The sequence below is a fragment of the Pinus tabuliformis genome, chromosome 8, assembly GCF_031772625.1.
Source record: "Pinus tabuliformis cultivar Carrire ecotype Pingquan chromosome 8, CPIR1, whole genome shotgun sequence".
NCBI lineage: Eukaryota > Viridiplantae > Streptophyta > Pinopsida > Pinales > Pinaceae > Pinus > Pinus tabuliformis.
Genome location: NC_142294.1, coordinates 1483918665 through 1483938251, shown reverse-complemented (window position 1 = coordinate 1483938251; position 19587 = coordinate 1483918665). Strand labels below are relative to the sequence as shown.

At 39.6% G+C, this 19587-nt stretch overlaps 1 protein-coding gene across 1 annotated transcript in view; it reads right to left on the bottom strand.

Moving 5' to 3' along the window:
• Positions 1-292: 292 nt before the first annotated feature.
• The window catches only part of LOC149241435 (uncharacterized), a 51442-nt gene continuing 32147 nt past the window's right edge, over positions 293-19587 (bottom strand). The window contains exon 2 of the mRNA XM_089370543.1: positions 293-1683. Within this exon, the coding sequence (XP_089226669.1) occupies positions 293-1683 (1391 nt within the window). The remainder of the gene's footprint in view (positions 1684-19587) is intronic.

Below are 19587 nucleotides of genomic sequence, written 5' to 3'. Positions count from 1 at the left end.
TGTGCATGTGCCACATGCAAGCAATAAGTTAACTGGAGCTAATCTAGGTGCATGTGCACCAACACAGCTAGTCTAAGTGCATGTACACCAACACAGCTAGTCTAAGTGCATGTACACCAACACCCCCCCTTAAGCATAACTTAGGTGAGTGTGATGCAAAATGAATGAGTCCCAGCAATACGGCCATTTTAGGTACCCATATACAATGCATAAAAAAGGAAGAAAGAGGAAAAACCCAGTGGGAAGAAAACCCCCCTCAAAATATAATGCAATAGTAGAGAAAAGACAACTGCTAGGAAGTGGTGTCCTTCACCCCTAATATCCCCACTGCAAACTCTGCCATCCCTTCGATCGATGTCACGCATTTCTTTATTTCTCCCTTCACCGCCGGGCGTTCACAGTCTTTTAGCGTCTTCGCCATCATTCCCTCCATGCTCGAGTTCTCCGGAATGCGGAACATTCGCACCAGCTCTCCTAAACTTTGGCTGCTGAAGCTGGGAAGCTTGTCGGCCATAGATCGAGGCAGGAATGATCTGCTGGGCATGTAATCTCTCAGGTTAGGCAAAGGGAGACTCGAACCTTGGACCAGCAGATTCTCCCGGAAGAACTTCCCTGCCTCCACGCCCATCCCTATCGTGCTGGAATTGGAAGCAGTAGTGGAATTAGTGTAGGATGAGAAGGTCATGCCCCGCGTGCCGTTCTTATCATACTCTTTGAATTGGGTATTTCGGCCATAGCTGGTGAACGTGATGTCAGGACTGTTGGAACCCTTCCCGTACTGCTTGAATTCGTCCTGCTGAGAGTTGGACGAATTCCCGTAGTTGGTGAAAGTAAGCAGAGGAGTATTTGCATCCTTCCCGTAAGACTTGAAAACGTCTTGGGGTACATTGGCGCCGTCTGCATAACTGGTGAAGGTTTGAATCGCTCCATTTCCATTGCTCCCGTAGCTTTCAAACTCGTTTCTGGGAACGTTACCGTTATCTGCATATGATGTAAATCGATCACTGGGGCCATTGCCGCCTTCACTGTAGCCTTTGAAGTTGTTGGTGATAACATTGGAGTTTTGGGCGTAGCTAGAGAAGCCACTCGACATTCCATTAGCGTCCTTCCCATAGCTGACAAAGTCGTTCTTGACGACGTTGGAGCTAGGACGATCAGGAGTAGAATAGCCATTGGCAGAATCAGCACCTTCAGTTGGATTATCCGGGTTAAAGATTCCACTCCCAGTCATTTCTCGTTTTTTTGAATCAGAACAAGGCCTCCTCTTCAGCAATGCCTCTGCTTCCTTGGGAGTTATTTGTTCGCCAAACGTGATCGTGCTCGTCCCGCCAGCAGGCTGGTGCATACGTATGGTTGGCCGACCGACAGGAGACGCATTTGCAGTTTGATCAAAGGCATTGCTGTCTGTGCTCACGGAAGGCCTCGCGGGGGTTCGAACCTGCACGCTGTCGGGTGGCCCCTCCGACCAGCTGAAGAGATCGAATGTTGACGGCCCGCCAGGAGGCGCATGCGCTCTCCTGTTGTTCCCACTCGCAGCTGCTGGGTTGCCGCTGCTGTTTTCCGCGGACATTTTGGCTATCAAACCTGCTTGCGCCACCGGAACACCACCGCTGCTCCTCTTCTTTTCCCTGGTCGCCAAATTCCTCCTTTCTTCATTTGCATGCGTAAGTAGAAAAATAGAATCTGATTGAGGAACAAAATCAGAAAAGGTATACAGATGAGATTGATCATTTACCTTGCCAGATGCAATCTTCAAATTGGTTTGCATGTCATAAATGCTCACGGAATCTAGGGTAAATTCCACTTTCCTTCCGCTGCCTGTGTGTGTCATCTGATACACTGAGAGAAGATTCACAGAAAGCCTTGGAGTATGCAAGACATTTTCAAAACTTCCATCTTCGAATTGCACTCTTCCTTGTCTAGTTGCTGCAACTGCAGAATTATCCCCCATGAGAATGGGAGGACCTGAGTATGCATGTAGAGAATAAAAGGATTCCTTTGAAAAAGCCATATGATGTGAAGCTCTAGAATCGATGATCCATTCTTGTGGTGCAGAATGAAGAGCAATCAAAGCATGCCCGTTACCTCTTGGATCTGGTGCTTTTTCTCCAGACTTCTTCTTAGCATTCTCAGGAATGTGGTCTCCAAGATTGTGTTGCTGGAGTGTCTGCGCCATAAGATCTATAGTCTTCTTCATGCATGCAGATTCAGGATGAAAACCACGGTGGCAATAATTGCACATTGATTGCCCTTTCGTTCCTTTCCTTTCCTTTGAGCCAGATGATCCATCAGGGGGTTTGGGATTTGCCTTTCCTTTTGCATGCACAGTAAGTGCATGCGCTTTGGAATTTTTAAGTGTGCCCATTTTGATGAGCTTATCTTGCTCATGCATCAAATACTGAATAAAAGAATCCAGTGAGGGCATCTTCCAATCTGCACCTGTTGCAGATCTGACTATGTGGAATGTAGAGACGAATACTGCATACTCTGGACCAAGTTTTGATAAAATGGAAAGAATCAACTGCTTTTCTTGCTTAGATTTGTCGATCCCGCATCCTTTCAGCTGCACCAACAAGGATTTATACCTTGTGAAAAAATCTTGAATGTTCTCAAAGTTTCTCGGATCTAATGAGTTTAACTCATTTTCGAGAATGTGACCTTGCATTTCATCCTGTTTTCCAAACAATTCTTCCAAAATTTTCCATACTTCATTTGGAGTTGAACATGATTCAACATGAAATAGCAGTTTCGGAGAAATAGATAAACATAGGATGCCGAAGGCCTCGTCCATGCGATTGAAATATCTTGTTTTCTCCATTGCTGATTTTGGTTCAACTTCTGTTCCCATGGTTATTCGAAATAAGCCTCTACTTCTGAGATGAAGTTGAATCTTTGGCTTCCATTCGAAATAATTAAATGGAGTGAGAATTGCCAATTGTGGAAACTCCAATTTAGACTCCATTCTTTGTTGTTGCTTCAATCTTCTAAACCTGCAAATAAAATTGCTTGTGCACTGATTACAAATCCCTGTGCTCTGATACCATGTAAGATTTTTGAGATACACAGATCTAGATCTGCAAAACAATAAACAAGCTTGCAAGAGAAGGAAGGAAGCGAGCAAGAATTGAGAAAAGAATGAAAATTGATTCTACAATATTAGTTTTAGAATAAATACATAAAAGAAACTAAGTTAAGCTTAGTTCTACATGCAATAACTAAAGCTAACTAAAGCTAAGTGTGCTTTATCTTATGTTAATGTGTACATGTGCCACATGCAAGCAATAAGTTAACTGGAGCTAATCTAGGTGCATGTACACCAACACAGCTAGTCTAAGTGCATGTACACTAACACAGCTAGTCTAAGTGCATGTACACCAACAGGGCCCCGTATCAAGTATTCTAATTCAAAGTCCAGTGTACGAAGACCCTGAGAATATTGGCTTTGTGCGTTGAATACTGAAAGCAGTTCCACAGGAAATGAATACCAATTTTTGTGAGAAAGCACTACAGATTTGAATTGTTGATTAAGAATACCAGAGAGATCATAGAAAGGATGATGCAAGCATGTTCCAAGGATTTTGATTACTTGAATGGTGCATGGAAAGGGATTAGGTAAGAAATGGATAGTAAATGTGGTGAATAATGATAAAATGGAAAGTTTTGGCTAATTGTTTTTATTTTTTTTTTCTTAACCATGGAAAGAGATTAGGTAAGAAATGGATAGCAAATGTGGTGAATATCATGGATAAAGCAAAGTTTAATGGGCTGTAACCTCATAAATGAATTAATAGGGGTTGGGCTGTGATATTGGGTATGTATTTTAGAAGATTATTTTTATTAATATATAAGGCATTAGGTATTTATTTTGGAAGATTATTTTTATTAATATATAAGATTATTTTAGAAGATTATTTTAATTAATATATGAGATTTGAAAAGAAATGATGTATGATTATTATTATTATTATTATTATTATTATTATGATTGGTGTTTTATTAGTTGAGCTGAAACCAAATTGTTTGATTGACAATTTATTATAATTATCTTTTTTGTATTAGAAAAAATATAACTATTTTTTGAGATAAATTTCAAGTTTTGATATATGATTATTTTTAAAAATATTTTAAAATTTTCTAAAAGGTTAAATCTCTATCATCTGTTTAATAATTATTAGTAATTATATTAAAATTTTAGAAATTCTATTCTAAAATAAACACTTCTATCGGCATAATTATTATATTTATATATTTATTTATCTAGTTTTGTTTTGTTTTTTTGTTTTTTCATAATGAAAGCATTAAATTAATTAAAATGTATATAATATGGGGCATTACACAATTAATACTAAGTTTACAATTGAAAGAAATTAGTTAAATATTTTTTTGTAAAGTTTGAGAACTTGTATTAATTTTCAAAAAGGGATATACATGACCATTTTTTCTTTTATATTATTTTGCCACTTGGGAAACTAGACCAATAGAAGAGATCCAAATTTTCCATATTGTTAATGGTTAATGCAAAGAGTCTCCCAGTTGAACTGAAAATACAATTAATGCATTTACTTGGCTAGTGACTCACCATTACATTCAAAACAATGGAAATATTGAAACTATAAATTAAAATATAAACACGAAAGTTGCTTGCTTGATCATGTCATTTTGTGGGAGTCCACTTGGATTTGTGGAGATGAGTCATTGTCTTCATCGGAAGGCGTGAAAGTGATAATGCCATGTTGTGGTAGAGTCAACCTAGATTGGTGGAGGTGAGTCATTGTCTTCATCGAAGGGGGTGAAGGTGATGTCTACTTGCACTTTAGCTAGGACATAGACTTTCTTTTCTAGCCTCTCATTTTCTCCAACATTTCTACCATGCAAACTAGTATCTCTTGTTGTGTGTTAGATTGTTCAATGAAGACTCAAGCAATAAGCATTTTTATGTGCTTGCATAAATTAACCAACTACACGTAAGAAGTTTAACGAGACCAAGTATAAGTGCCTATTTTGGGAATCCATTGCCTAGTTTCCCTTTCAATACGCTGATTAGGGGTGAACCTACATTCTTGACTGACCACTTCCGCCACTTTTGCAATGGTGTGTTTGACTACTTCAGGGATTATGTTTGCATAGCAAGTCATATCTTGTATTGTGACAACTTGGACTTGAGCTTATGAGGAGGAAGGTGGAGCGGTGTCTATTGGCTCCTCTAATAATTTGGGCAACAGTGGACTTGATGTAGCTTTATTTATTAGTGAGGGAATTGGATTAGATGAATTTTTGACCTCAACGTGACAATTGCTATATCCTCTGAGGAAGTTACAATTTCCGTTTGAGCCTTCTTCTCCATTGTTGGGCTGATTACCATGAAGGTCAAACATTGACTGAGTGATGGTTTTCATGGTCTGGTCCATCTCATGTTGTCTTATCGCTATCTCCTATTGTCCTTTGGCTAAATTATTTAGGGAATGCTTAAGAATTTCTCGGGGCTAATACTCACAATCTCCCATTTCTCTTTCTTCTTCCTCTAATTCTGGGTAGGGGTTCTTCCTTTCCTTCTTCCTCCTATAAGTTACAATTTCTTGATCCCATTGAGTCATCAAATATGCTAAGACTTTCACAATAATACCACTTTAATTTCCCCGTAAAATTATTTGACTATTTTTTTCAGAAATTTGCTTCAAAAAAATACATTGTGAATTTCTTTCCCAAAGACATAATAAAAAAATGCACAATTTCGCACAATAGAATTACTAGCATGTCAAATAAATTTTGTAAATGTAAAACCTAGAAATTACAGAGATGCTGAAACTCTACCTATATTTTATTAATGAAGTTCTTCGTAGGAAATTTTACATAAATATTTTGACACAAAACCTAGGGAATAACTCTTGAAAATTCTTGCCACAATTCTCTCAATTATTCAACACTCCAATGATCAATTCGACCCCCTTGATGGATGAAATTGGCCCACCTAAATATGATCAATGCAACCTTCACAATTCAAACCTCTTAGATAATAAAGCTAGTCCTCTTCATTGCGTCAATTTGGCCTCCTAAAGCACACGATTTTTGGTCTACTTGATTAATTAATCTCGGATGCTACAACAGGATTTAATTCAGCCCTTTAACAATAATAGTTTCACCCCCCTCTAGAAAATCAATCCTCCTATGCTCCTAGAATGCCAATGATGTGACCCTCTTGTATAGGAAATTCAACCCTCACAGGATATCAATTTGCCCCTTAATTTTATGGAAGTGACTCGTCATCCAATCAATTCTCTCTTGCATTGAATTGATCCTCAATGTGTGACAATTCAACCAATTCCTTAATGCTTCAATGATTCAACCCTTTTTCGAGATTAGTTTTCTCCCAAGAATATGATGACCTGGTCCCTGCAAACATAGACAACTTTGACCTCCTAGATGATGCAACGATTTTTCTTCTCTTATTGATGGATAAATGGCATCCTCAATGGATGCTTTGATCTCCTTGCAAATTCAAATGATCAGCTAGGGTGGATTTACAATGACCAAAACCAACCACCACCATCTAGTCTGTATATTCTGACATTAAGAATGTGAAGTATCGAGGTTTCTCCCTCACTAAGTAAGTTGCTTGAGCTCCTTGTCAATTCACTAATAATTCTTTACATGTCTCCTCTTGAGTCTCTTATTTTTTATAATATTTCCCTCCTATGAAAACCATGTGTCAATTCATTTTTCTAAAGTTACTTTTTACCACCTTATTTAATTATTTATTAATTTATTCTATCGACCTTCTTCTTTCTTGGAATAGCTCATGGGATATAGAAAGGCATGACTCGAAACCACCCATGCTTCTATGGATTGGAAAGGTACATTACACCTTTGCAACATCTAATTCATTGTGCAACATTGCCTTCTACATTTCATTACTTTCTATATATCCTTTGCTTTTCTAGCCATGAAAACCCATACTATGAATATCGAGTTTAATTTCCCCTATTATTAACTTCAATTTCAATATTTTTCATTGGCTACGTGTTTGATAGATCATTATTTACTAAGTAACTATACATAAACAGAAAGAGATACAAGGTCTAGAAAATGAGGAGGGAATCTTGTGGTTCATTCCCCTATTATTTTGTATATATAGTGGTCCTGGGATTTCAAGAGAAACTCCCACCTCCAAGGCTATGATATTCCAACCACTTCCAAATCTTCACTTATGTCATTTATCCCATTTTTCATGCCGTAACTACCTTCTAAAAATAGAAAATAATAGGTGTAGAGAGTTTGACACCCAAAATATGAAGTGTTCCACTTCTCCTAGAAAATAGATGATTTAATATTTATAAAAGCACCATAATTAAAAACATCTAACTTCAGACCTACTCTGACCATTTTTTCAAATACCTTCTTTTCCTTTGCAACTTGAACCAGTCGTTAGCACCTATGGCAAGGAGGGCCAACAAAAGAAAATTGAAAATTGAAAAATTTCACACACAAAGATTCTAAAAAATGAGCATGCACAACTGTAGAAACTTTGCATAACATATCCATGATCAACAAACTAAGCACACCATTTACACACACAACACTGAATCCAGATTCTTCTATTAACTTGAACATAATTTTACATCATCAACAACCCTCCCTGCCATGGTGGTAGGGAGGATGCTCTGCCTTCACACTCTCCTCACGCAACCACAATTTTGTGCAAAATTATCTAAGAAAAAGGACACACTTGAAACCCTCATTCATTTCTCAATATAAAACCCCTAACCCTAGAAGCATGAGCAAGAATATTTTAATAATTTCATGGAAATATCTCCTAACAAATTTTCCCTCCATTCACATTACATCCCATGTGTCATCTCAGTTTCATTACATTACATTTCATTTAATTTGCATGCCAGTTTACATTTAATGTGATTTCACTTTCATTTACATTTAAATTTTCTAAGGGTTACATTTAAGCTTCAACAGACCCCAACACAAAATCGTGGCTCATCCTAAGCTAGTTGAAGACAAACATCCACACCCATGCATTGCTGCTACATAATCCAAATCCTCCTTTGAATGCAGAACTGCATGTTTCTTTCATATTCTACTCTATTATTGTGATCCCTCATGTCACACCTCTTCCTCTATGGGCATTTCAACCTCCTTCTCGCAAGACCCCAACCCTTTCTCCTTCTCTACTCTAATCTATCTACTGTATCCCGCAATCAACTCTCTACTACTCTCCCCTTTGTCCACTTTCCATGCCCGCTGCAGTTTTTCAAACTCATTACATACTGTCACTGGTCAGTGTTGTTGGAATCTGCTGTTGTTGGGGAATTTACTATAAAAATTTGTCTCTCCCTCATTACGTTGCATGGGTTCTTTGAAAACATAAAAATAAAACAGTATGATGCTAAAAAAAATGATATTAATACAAACAACTAGTGCATTTGTTGGAAAATTTTTGCCTATAACAAAAAATTAAAGGTTCTAGGTTATGCATATTCTAGATTGGACTGGGCTCCCCCGGCACAGTCCATTGCCAAACTTCTCGAACACATAATTAAGATATACATCCTTACAATTTAGTCTCATATTAAGGCTTTGACAACCCACACATGGTTCCAAAAGAAAAACTTTGATGAAAACATTTATTCATCAATACTCATGCCTATCCCATGTGACACGCTAGATGTAGAGGAATTTGTGTGGAAACCACATTACATGTGCTGCAAAATATCTAAGAAAATGTAGGTCGCGTTGTCATGCTAGGAGATGGAAGCAATCCCATTATCTATCTCCATTCCATGTGTAACTATCTAGGCTCCTGCTGCCATTCCCAAAACACACCTACACATCGTGTCCGTGCTTGATTTTGCAATAGATCACGAGAAACACTGACAATAGAGCCTCATCTCATGGAATAGTTGTCCATATGTTTTCACAACAATCAGGCTCTTCTTTTATATGCAGTGGTTGGGCTCACAATAGATCGAATCATACCATGTTACCAAAGTAATGAGTGATACGTTGGCGATGACTCTTCTAGCATAAAAGCACCTACGCTGCTGTCAGGGTTGGGTGTGGAAAAACTATACATAGCTTGTTCCCACATTATTTGTGCAGTGATGTCCAAAACCTCTCCTAATGACTTTATACTCTATTGTTTCATCTAACATATCTCACCCAGTTCCTATCAATCGGTTGAGTTTACTATAACTACATTCCAACCTAAAACGAAAACCGCAACTAGGGGCTGGAGGACGCATCGTGCTGGTTATCACCCAGGTGGCTCATCCTTGACACCCTTGTGTAGTTATGGGTCATTGCAATGTTGTTCACTATACCCATCATTAGTTGAATCTTCATGGTGTGTAGAACTATTGCGTCGTTTGCTCTCTTGACAATGAGCACTTCATTCCCACTGTGTAGTGTCTCTCTCTCATTGCTCAACACATCACTAGTGAGCATGCTATCTCGCTATCCATAAAAAATACAACAACGTACAACATCCACATTTTGGGCCTTTAGGGAGGTATGCAAAAGTTTGAATGATACTCTCTCCATTACAACCTTTACACACTGCACCTGACCTCTTAGCTCATTGTAGCAATTAACAAGGGGTCTGTCTATCGTGTTTTCTGTTAACAACTGTATGACTACCATATGGGTCTCCATGGTCTTTCTTGTGACAAAGAAAACACTAAAAGAACCCCAAGAGTAAGAGAGCCCTGTGGAAACACAGAAATCTCCACCAAGGCAATGATAAGCCACCATATTACGAGGAGCCTGCGAACTGACATAACCTAGAAAATTTCAGCTATGAAGTCAAAGATGCTGTGCTCTTCCTGAAGCTACAAGTTGGTTAGGCCCATAGCCTCCTTTAGACCACATGTTCAATCTCCTGGACTTCTCTCCATCATTATTGCTACCCAACTGAAGAAGGGGACCATGAATTTCCTGGCTCATGCAATTTGTTGGCACCTATTGCCAGGAGGGCCAACAAAAGAAAAATAAAAATGAACTAAAAATTAAAAATAAAATTTCACAGAAAAAGTTGGCAAAAATTGAGCATACATAGATGTAGAAACTATGCATAACATATCCATGATCAAAAAACTAAGTATAAAAAATTACATACACAACACCGAATCCATATTCTTCTATTAATTGGAACATAATTTTATATCATAAGAAGCCCTCCCTGCTATGGAAATAGGGAGTTTTCACTTCCCTCACACTATCCTCACATGACCACTACTCTATACAAAATTCTCTAAGAAAGAACACACTTGAAACCCTCATTCAACAACCAATACAAAACACCTAACCCTAGAATCATGAGAATGAATATTTTAATAATTTCATAGAAACATATCCTAACATATTTTCCCTCCATTCACATTACATCCCATGTGTCATCTCAATTTCATTATATTTCATTTCATTTGCATGCCAATTTACATTTAATGTCATTTCACTTTCATTTACGTTTAATTTTTCTAAGGGTTACATTCAAGATCCAACTCCAATCTTCCAAAGGTAGTAATAACATGTCATGGCATTTTGCAATTATGAAGATCTTGACCATGACATTAACCTCTAGTATTGTTTGACCCCTACTTTGACCATCTTTTAAAACATCTTCTTTTCCTCTGTAGCTTGCCCCAATATTTAGAAGATAGCAATAACATGTCATGGACTTTTGTCACCCCATTTATTTTGATCATGACATTAAACTCTAGTATTGTTTGACTTCTTTATTCATTGTGATTAAAAACCTTTTCATCTTATAACTAATAACATTTTTTGTAGAAATTGCAATAAATTTTCTACTGCTAATGAAATTGAACTAAAATCAAGAGACATAAATTTCTTCTACTATTATGTGGAAAGGTATAACACATGATAGAAACACATGCAATAACATGCAACCATCAAAACACAAGGATTTTACAGGGGTGCCCAAATGGGAAAAACTCCTCTGCTGCTTTGCATTAATTCAGACGAGAAAGAGAAACAATTACAATGCCTTGCTTCAACTCTGAAGCACACCATGCACTGTGAAAACTATTCTCCTGCTTCCTGACCTGCTCTGACCAACACTTATCCAATTCAAGTCTCAACTAACCTCCTAATTCCTTGTGCAATCTTGGTGGAACTAAGCTCCTAAAAAATTGGGAAATTCCCTATTTCCTTGCACAAATCCAAGGGGAATTGATCACATGCTCAGTGAAAAATCACTGTACATTCAACAATATATAATTATAAATACAAATGTGCCTTTCCCATCCACTCAACTAGGAAATTCGAATTCCATGCATGACTAGGTCTATTTTTAGTTGTTTAACTAGTTAACTAAGAGATTAGTGAGTTAACACAATCATAACTACTCAATTGACTAGAACTTAGTTAATTGAGTTCAACTAACAATAAATCAACTAGATTTATAGATATAAGAAATCAACTCATGCACAACTCCAATTCTAGCCTACAAACTCAAATTTATTGACTTAAGTAGTAGAGAAGGCCATGCCACTCTAGCTAACTGCAATCCAAGTCATTCTGCTGGTGAGGAAAGTCAAATTTTCTCCATTTGACTAAGGCACTAGTCAAATGAAGCCTTTTATTGCTATAATTTCAACACTTCCTCTTAGTAACAAAAGGGTTCTGCACAACCCCAATCCCGCTCCAGTGGAATGTACTATAGCAAAAATAACACAACCTTTCACTGTTGTTGTTTTTATTGCAACAACTACAACTGAGAAGCATCCAACATACTTAATCAATTGTGTCTCTGAGGTGAAACTATCTCCTGAGTCTTTGACTGCTACTAGCTTGCAATTGTCACTCAAGATCTGACTGCATCAACTGACATTGATCCTCCTGCTACTGAATACTATGGCCCCTTTAACAAGGGTAAAGATCCATGAGAATAGTATACTGTAGCTACAACTGCTCTCATATGGACCCTTCCCAAATCTTTGTAACTCTGGAAATAAGGCTCTACATCGCCCCACCTCACTCCTGGAGGTATGGCTGCATGTATGGTGAAATATACCTCTAGCTTATAGAGATTTTTCACTCTAACTCAATTTTGTTTCACTTGTCCAATAGAAACATTCTTTAGAAAAGATTTTCCCTTACTGAACACCACATCATAACCTTTGTCCTCCATTACAGCTATATAAATCAATTTTTTCTTCAACCTAGGCAGATACATTACATTTTTCAAGTGAAGATAGGAGCCTAACTCCCTATTAAAGGTGACAGTACCAATTCCTTTAGTACTTTAACTCCCTGTCAGGCGGAAAGAGTCGATAGTGCGGACACAAATCAACCTCCCTAGGAGCCTAAGACTCTCTAGTGACAAACAAGACAAATAAGAGCAATCCTTCTCTAAACATGTATTTACTATATAAGAAATCAAGTGTTTAGATCCTACCTATAGTCCAACGCTGCTGTAGCAGTCCAGCCTCGCTGATCTGGATGAGATCCTCCTTCACTTTGAAACCTGCATCCACTAACAATCAAACGATTAAATAGCACTTGATAATCTCATAAGATAAAACACATTTAACATATAGACCAAGGAGTATATGAAACAACTCATAAATAACAAGTTATTGAGAAGAATGGACTCATTTGCATTAATAGGAAACAAAAGGAACAATTACAACCTGAGCCTTGGTGTTGTGCAAGTCCCTCCCAGGGTCCATCAAGAGTTCTCCTTTACTTTGACAAAGCTCACCCACTTCCAAATAGAACAAGTAAAGATGGCAATCTCTCCTCACAAGCTTCTAAATGGGAGTCCTAATTCCTGCAGCCTCTACCCTTAGAAATGTTTAGCTTTCAACCTCCCCTCCTTCTGGCCCAATGCCTGTACTTATAGTGCTCAAGAGGAAGTTAATCAGGTCCACCATCAATGGGATAATCCCCTCTTTGGATGGGATAGCTCCTCTCTTGATGGGATAAGTTCCTTTTTGGTAGGGATACATGAACCATCTGGAGGCGCTCAATACACGTCGAACAACCTTCTAGAATGCTTTAGAAATGACCACAAGTAACTTTTTAAAGATGAAACTTGCGCATTTTGACCTTTACAGGGGGACGCACCTGCCCCTTTACATACAGAGCGTCCAAGGACGCAGTTATTGTGAACATTGGGTGCGTACCCGCAGGTAAGGCTGAGAGAACCTGCGTACCCAGAGATAAATATATTTATAAAGACTTTCTCTCTTTTTGGAGTTTGACATGGAGAGCAAAGGCTTAAGACTTGCCCAGGAGGATAGCATGACTGTTGATAGAGCCATACTAACTGTACATAGCCATGGTGACATTTTTTAGTGTAACAGATTGCCCCCTAAAGTGCGAAGCCTGTAGTAGATTAGGGTTTTGTAAATCTAGGAAGGGTGAAGCGCTTTATCATTTCAAGGATTATCTCGTGGAGAGCCTGGTTAGAACCTGCAATTTTCAACACAAAATACATGTATAAGATTATATCATCACTGAGGTAGGCATTCCCATACTCAGATCAAAACTTTAACTAACAGACTAACTATTCTGATACAGGAATGATCTTGTAGTACATCATAATCATAGACTTTTGTAGACACAGTATGGGCGCAACCATCTGTTTATGATTAGTCTACTTAGATAATGAATACAAAACTCCTCGCAGCCTGGATGGTGGAAACTAGATCCAGGGTCTTCATTTCTGCTTCCCGAATTGGTACGACTCTAGCCATGCGAATAAATGAGTTGATGTCGAACATGGTAGAAACCACTTGATTACCAGTCGATGATGTAAACTGTTAACAAGTGTGAGAGAGACCACCAGTAATGTCAATGGTTCTCAAAGTACCCAGTACAATCCATGAGAAGTGAATAAATGAGTTGATGTCGAACATTTCACGGAATCCTTCGATCGAAAGTCGATGATGTAAACTGTCGTCAAAGGCGAGAAACTTGCCATTGATGCATGCAGACTTCAAGGTACTGACGATTTCTAAGTCATCTTTCTAGATAATGTGCTGATGTCGATAGAAAGCGACCTGTTGCAGGCAAGCCCACAACACGAAATCATTTGTTCAAGTTGAAGAAATGTTGCTGTAAGGACTGACTCAGGGACGGTCAAATGGATGACAAGTATTTTGCAGATGAAAGTTTTGTTTGCAGACCTCTTGAACACATAACGACACAACAGATGGCTTGGTGACGAATGACTCAAAGTTAATCCCCGGAACCCGGCTGAAGACTTTCAATGTGGTTTGATCAACTGTGAGGCAAAGGATTTCCCAACCCAAGTGAATGAAAAGTGTCGTGTCCAAGAGTGGTAATAAAGTTTCTTCTGAGACAAAAGATAACAAATAGGCTCATTCTTCTCTCTTTGCCCCCACCATTTCTGGCAAGTACCTCTTTATTTTTAAGAAGCTTGAGGAGGATAACATATGCTTGATTATAAGCTCATCCTTCGGACGAGTCCAACCTAGTTTTGATTCGAACCCTAGGAAGGAGTGGTTCGTTCCTGTTTGTCATTGAACAGGTCCTTTACTGTGAAATTTTTACGAGCCCAATATAGGAGAAACTCGGCGTTTTTCAATTTTAGAGAGTCTGAAAAACTTAAGAAGACTCCAGGTTGAACTTTTTCGTAAATTTGTGTCCCTCAAGCCCAAAAAAGTATAAAATAATACATGGGGGAACCGCTTGATCTTGCGACCAAGGAGTACTTTCATGATTAGTGTCACTGACCTGAAAAGTAAAAAGCGATCAAGGACACGTCGTTTTATTTCCAGTATCGAGTTTGAAACGACAAAAACCCAGAAACCTTTTCCTGTTTTTACGGTCAGAAAAGGGCTATAAGGGGACCGTCTTTTAATTCCGTTTTAACGAGTGTAAAAGAAACGCTCGGCAATCTTTTCATATTTTAGGAGTCAGAAAAGGGCTTAAAAGATTACTCTGATATTTTGGTTCGTGAAAAATGACAATTTTCCCTCTAAATCCCTTTGTCCTGCACAAAAACGACACATTACTCATACCTGTTTAAGATAGGAAAAAATACATTGAAAAATATCCTTCCATGGTGAAAAATAAACAAACCTAGCATTCATTCATCCAAAAAACCTATAAAAAGACTTTTTACCATGTCATTTTTACCATTTTACTGTTGAGGTTGAGAAAAGGGCTTTTGGCAAGAAACTTCCCGTGGTCGTTGCGGAGAATCCGACCGTCAGAATCGAACGCCGTCTCTTCCAGGTATTTCACAACATCCTCCTCTTCAATTTCATCCGATTAAAATTTTGTTTTAGGTTTTAGTTTTGGTTTTTGGGGGGTTTTAGGTTTTAAAAACCGCTCTGCGGGGTACGCAGGTGCCCCAAGGGTGACCTGCGTCCCCCGACCTTTTCCTACACAGGAAAAAGGTCGGGGTACGCATCCCACCTTCAGGCCAGCTGCGTCCGACGCTCTGTGTCCTAAACGCGGGGTGCGTCCCCCGCGAAGGGTGGAATTTGAAACCCCAAACCCCAAAAATAACCATTTGAATTTTCCCAAATTAATTCTAATCTTCATTTCTTGGTGTGTAGGGCACTCACCATGTTGGATTGGAGAGAAAGAGAGCACGAGGACGTTGATTTAGCCGCAATCAATCATCAACCTTCCATTGATGCCCTAAAAGCATGCGGATTATATAAATACTGGGCCATACCTAGCATGAGGGCTCAGGTGAGATTCTTGGAGTGGCTGGTTGAGAGATGGAACATTCATGAGCAATGCTTTTACATCGGAGAGCACCAGCTCGAGATAGAGCCCTCTGACATATACTTTCTCACTGGCTTGCCAAATAGGGGCGAGTAACTCAATCTAGCCGGGACTAGGCCGGGTGGCCAATCCCTTGCTAGTCTCCGGGCAGATTGGTGCATACCCAATCAAAACCATGCGAAAGGCGTAGAAATCAAATACATCTCTCGGCGTGAACTCAAGGTTATAGCTTTCACGGTTACCAGAATTTGCGGTGCAGCCGCTCTACATATTGCCACCGGGTCCCAAATGCGGATGGCGATTGACTGTTTCCGAGGCACCATCTTCAACTGGTGCGATGTTGTGTCGGCCAATATAAAGGCCCAACTGACTAGGGCAAAGAACGGACAACTGAAGACCTTTGGATATGGGCCTCTAGTTGTGAGCTTTGCCTTAGAGAGAGTTCCGATGCTGATCCCTCAGCATCTCACTGTTGATATCTTGGGTCCTCGGGAGCCAAAGCTGATACGATGGGTTACGGTGATGGCCCGGCATCCTGATGAGGGCGCGGCAGTTGTTCGATTCCCTGCTGGTTATTTTCACTGGTTAGAGGACCAGGTCTTTGCTATTCAGGACTTTCCTTATGCCGGAGTGGATTTTCGGAATGATCCGGACATGGTTCTTCCACAGGGAGAACAATGGGATGACAGAGGTACTTTATTTTTCACAAGTTTTTAAGTTATCTATTTTTTTTTTTTTTTTTTTTTATATATATCGTCTCAAAACTGACAGTGGCAAATTTTCAAAATGCAGATGTAGGTCCACGGCGTCCGGCCAATCTCCGGGCTTTTGAGAGAAGAGTACCAGCTGTACCAGCACCCGCCCCACAGGATGCAGCCGCAGAGGCCTTAGTCGAGCTGGAACGGGATCTAGAGCGTCTGACGGCGGATATACCAGAGACCACCATAGATGACATTCCTATTCGACTTCAGCGCTATGTGGTTGCAGTCCCAGGACCTATCAGAGGGTTCCTGTGTAGGGTAGCGCGGGCAGTGGTCTCGTATAGAGAGCACCACCAGTGATTGGCTAGTCACTTTGTAGACACATATGTCATTTTTGGTTTTTTGTACTTATCATTTTTCCGATCATAAGGTGTTTTTCAACCTATGATCGAAGACGATGTATATTTTTTGACACACTCCTACTTATATATATATATCATTATTACCGGCTTATCTTGTTTAACATATGTGATGAAATGTTTTTAAATTTACTTGTATGATTATCACAAATGTCTGTCCAACATTCGAGAAGCAATTGCATCTGCTAATGTATTTAAAGACCTTGGAATATGCTGATATTCAATGTAATCAAATTCACGTTCCAAGAGACGTACTCTCAAAAACAACCTTAATAACACAGGATTTCTAATGGCATATACTCTATTAAGCTGTAATACAACGAGTTCAGAATCTAACCTCACTATCAAACGTCGAATTCTGAATGAAATAGATTCAGACAATAATTCAACCACTGCACTGTATTCTGCAATGTTGTTCGTTGTTTGACCGAGGCTCACCCCATGCATAGAAACTAACTCGTCAGAGGGCGAATAGATAACCCAAGCTGCGGAAGAGATATTCCGTGTACTACGACAAGCACCATCAGCAAATCCAATGTACGTTTGGAGAGGCGTCGACATCTGCAATATCAAGAGTAAAACCAAGATAAGCCAGAATAATGACAAAAAACACACTTTCTAAACTAGGCACACTATCTAAACTAACAAACATACTAGCTAGAAAGAAAACCTAACCTAACGAAAAATTCTCCATACCCACCATTTAAGCATAATACCTCTTTAGGTAAAGTCCATTTCTGGGTTTACCCAAAGAGTCCCCATCAAAATCTACTAGCTCATAGGCCCCTTTTGCTAGCTTTCGCTTTACAATGTAGGGTCCATGCCACATAGGAACGAATTTTCCAGCACCTAGCTTATCGTTAGCTTGATCATATAATAACACTAGGTCTCCCTCCGAAAAACTTCGAGGGGTCACATTTCTATCATACTGAGCTTTCATTCGCTTCGCATGAGTCTCGATTGCCAATGCAGCGTCACGTCGAGTCTCATCTAATTGAGCTAAGTATAATAAACGTTTCTCCTCTTCGGAAGTAGCTGGAAGTAATTCGACAACCATTTGAAGTGATGGGATTTCGCATTCAATGGGTAACACGGCTTCCAAGCCATAAACTAGCTGGAAAGGAGTGAACCCTGTTGATGTTTTCACTGAAGTTCGATATGCCCATAGCGCTGAAAATAACATGTTGTGCCAATTCGACCGATGAATACCAATGATTTGTCGGATCATGATAATGAGAACTTTGTTGATAGACTCAACCAAACCGTTGGCTTGTGGATAATAAGGAGTAGAGCTATCGTGGCGCAAACCAAGCTGGCTTGTAAGCTCAGTCATCATGATGTTTCGAAAATGGCTCCCATGGTCAGTGATAATCGCTTGCGGGACACCGAACCTAGTTATAATGTGATTGAATACGAAAACTGCAGTTGTTTTGCCGCTTGCATCGAATGTAGGCATCGCCTCGGCCCATTTAGTAAAATAATCAACCGCGAGGATGATATACGCATGCCCCCGGCCGAGTGAGGGTTACAAGTTATAAAATCGATGCCCCATTTGGCGAAAGGACCAACGGCAATTATAGGGTGGAGAGGAGCAGGTGGTGCGTGCATCTTGCGATCAAACACTTGACAGTTGTGGCATTTTTGGACCGCAATGATACAATCTTTAAACATGAACGGCCAGAAATAGCCAGCACGCAACACCTTCTGAGCTGTGGCATACCCAGACATATGACCGCCACACGCTCCAGAGTGACAATCATTCAAAACCCTCTCAGCCTCTTCGTGAGTTAAACAACGTCGAAAAACTAAGTCTGCCCCCCGGCGATAAAGTGTATCTCCAATAATCTTGTATTGCTGGGATTGAAACCGAATTTTTCGACGATCCGACTTTGAAGCTTCAGACTGAAAGGTTTGGGTTTGGAGATAGATGATTATATCCCCGTACCACGGATCTAAAGTACTGATAAGAAACAAAGATTCGTCCGCAATGGACTCCTCTGCCACAGTTTCTGTGTCAGCATGCGGGAAATCACACATTAATTCCGCAAAAACTAAGGATTTCTTAGACTTGGACTTCTCAAACTCCAAGTCGAACTCTTGCAGGATAACGATCCATTTAGAGTACTTGCCCCCTAGCAGTTGTTTTGTCAAAATATAAATCATAGGGTTGCAATCCGAAATAACTATAGTTTTACGAAGAAGAATGTAGTGACGAAAACGCTGGACAGCTTGAACAGCTGCCAGGGCCAATTTCTCCACATGCGAATATTTTAGCTCAGTGGGGTTTAATGTCCTACTAAGATAATATATCACATGTTCCGTTCCGAATTCATCTTCTTGAACTAACACCATTCCAATAGTGGAATGCGAAGCCGCGAGGTATAAGAAGTAGTCTTGGTTGTAGTTGGGAGGATGCAGCAACGGTGCATGGGTCAACGCGTGCTTAAGTGCATCAAAAGATTGTTGGGCAATCTCGTCCCAAAAGAATTGAGCATTTTGTTTCAACAACCGTGTAAAACCCTTAGTGACCTCGGCGTAGTTTGGAATGAATCGGCGTAAAAAGTTTTCTTTCCCTTGCAAACTTTGGAGTTGGCGCAAACTCGAAGGAGGAGGCAATTTGATGATAGCTTCGACCTTCGAGGGATCGACGCGAATGCCGGCTTTTGAAACAACAAATCCCAGCAATCGACCCGCCTCTATACAAAATACACACTTGTGCGGATTCAACC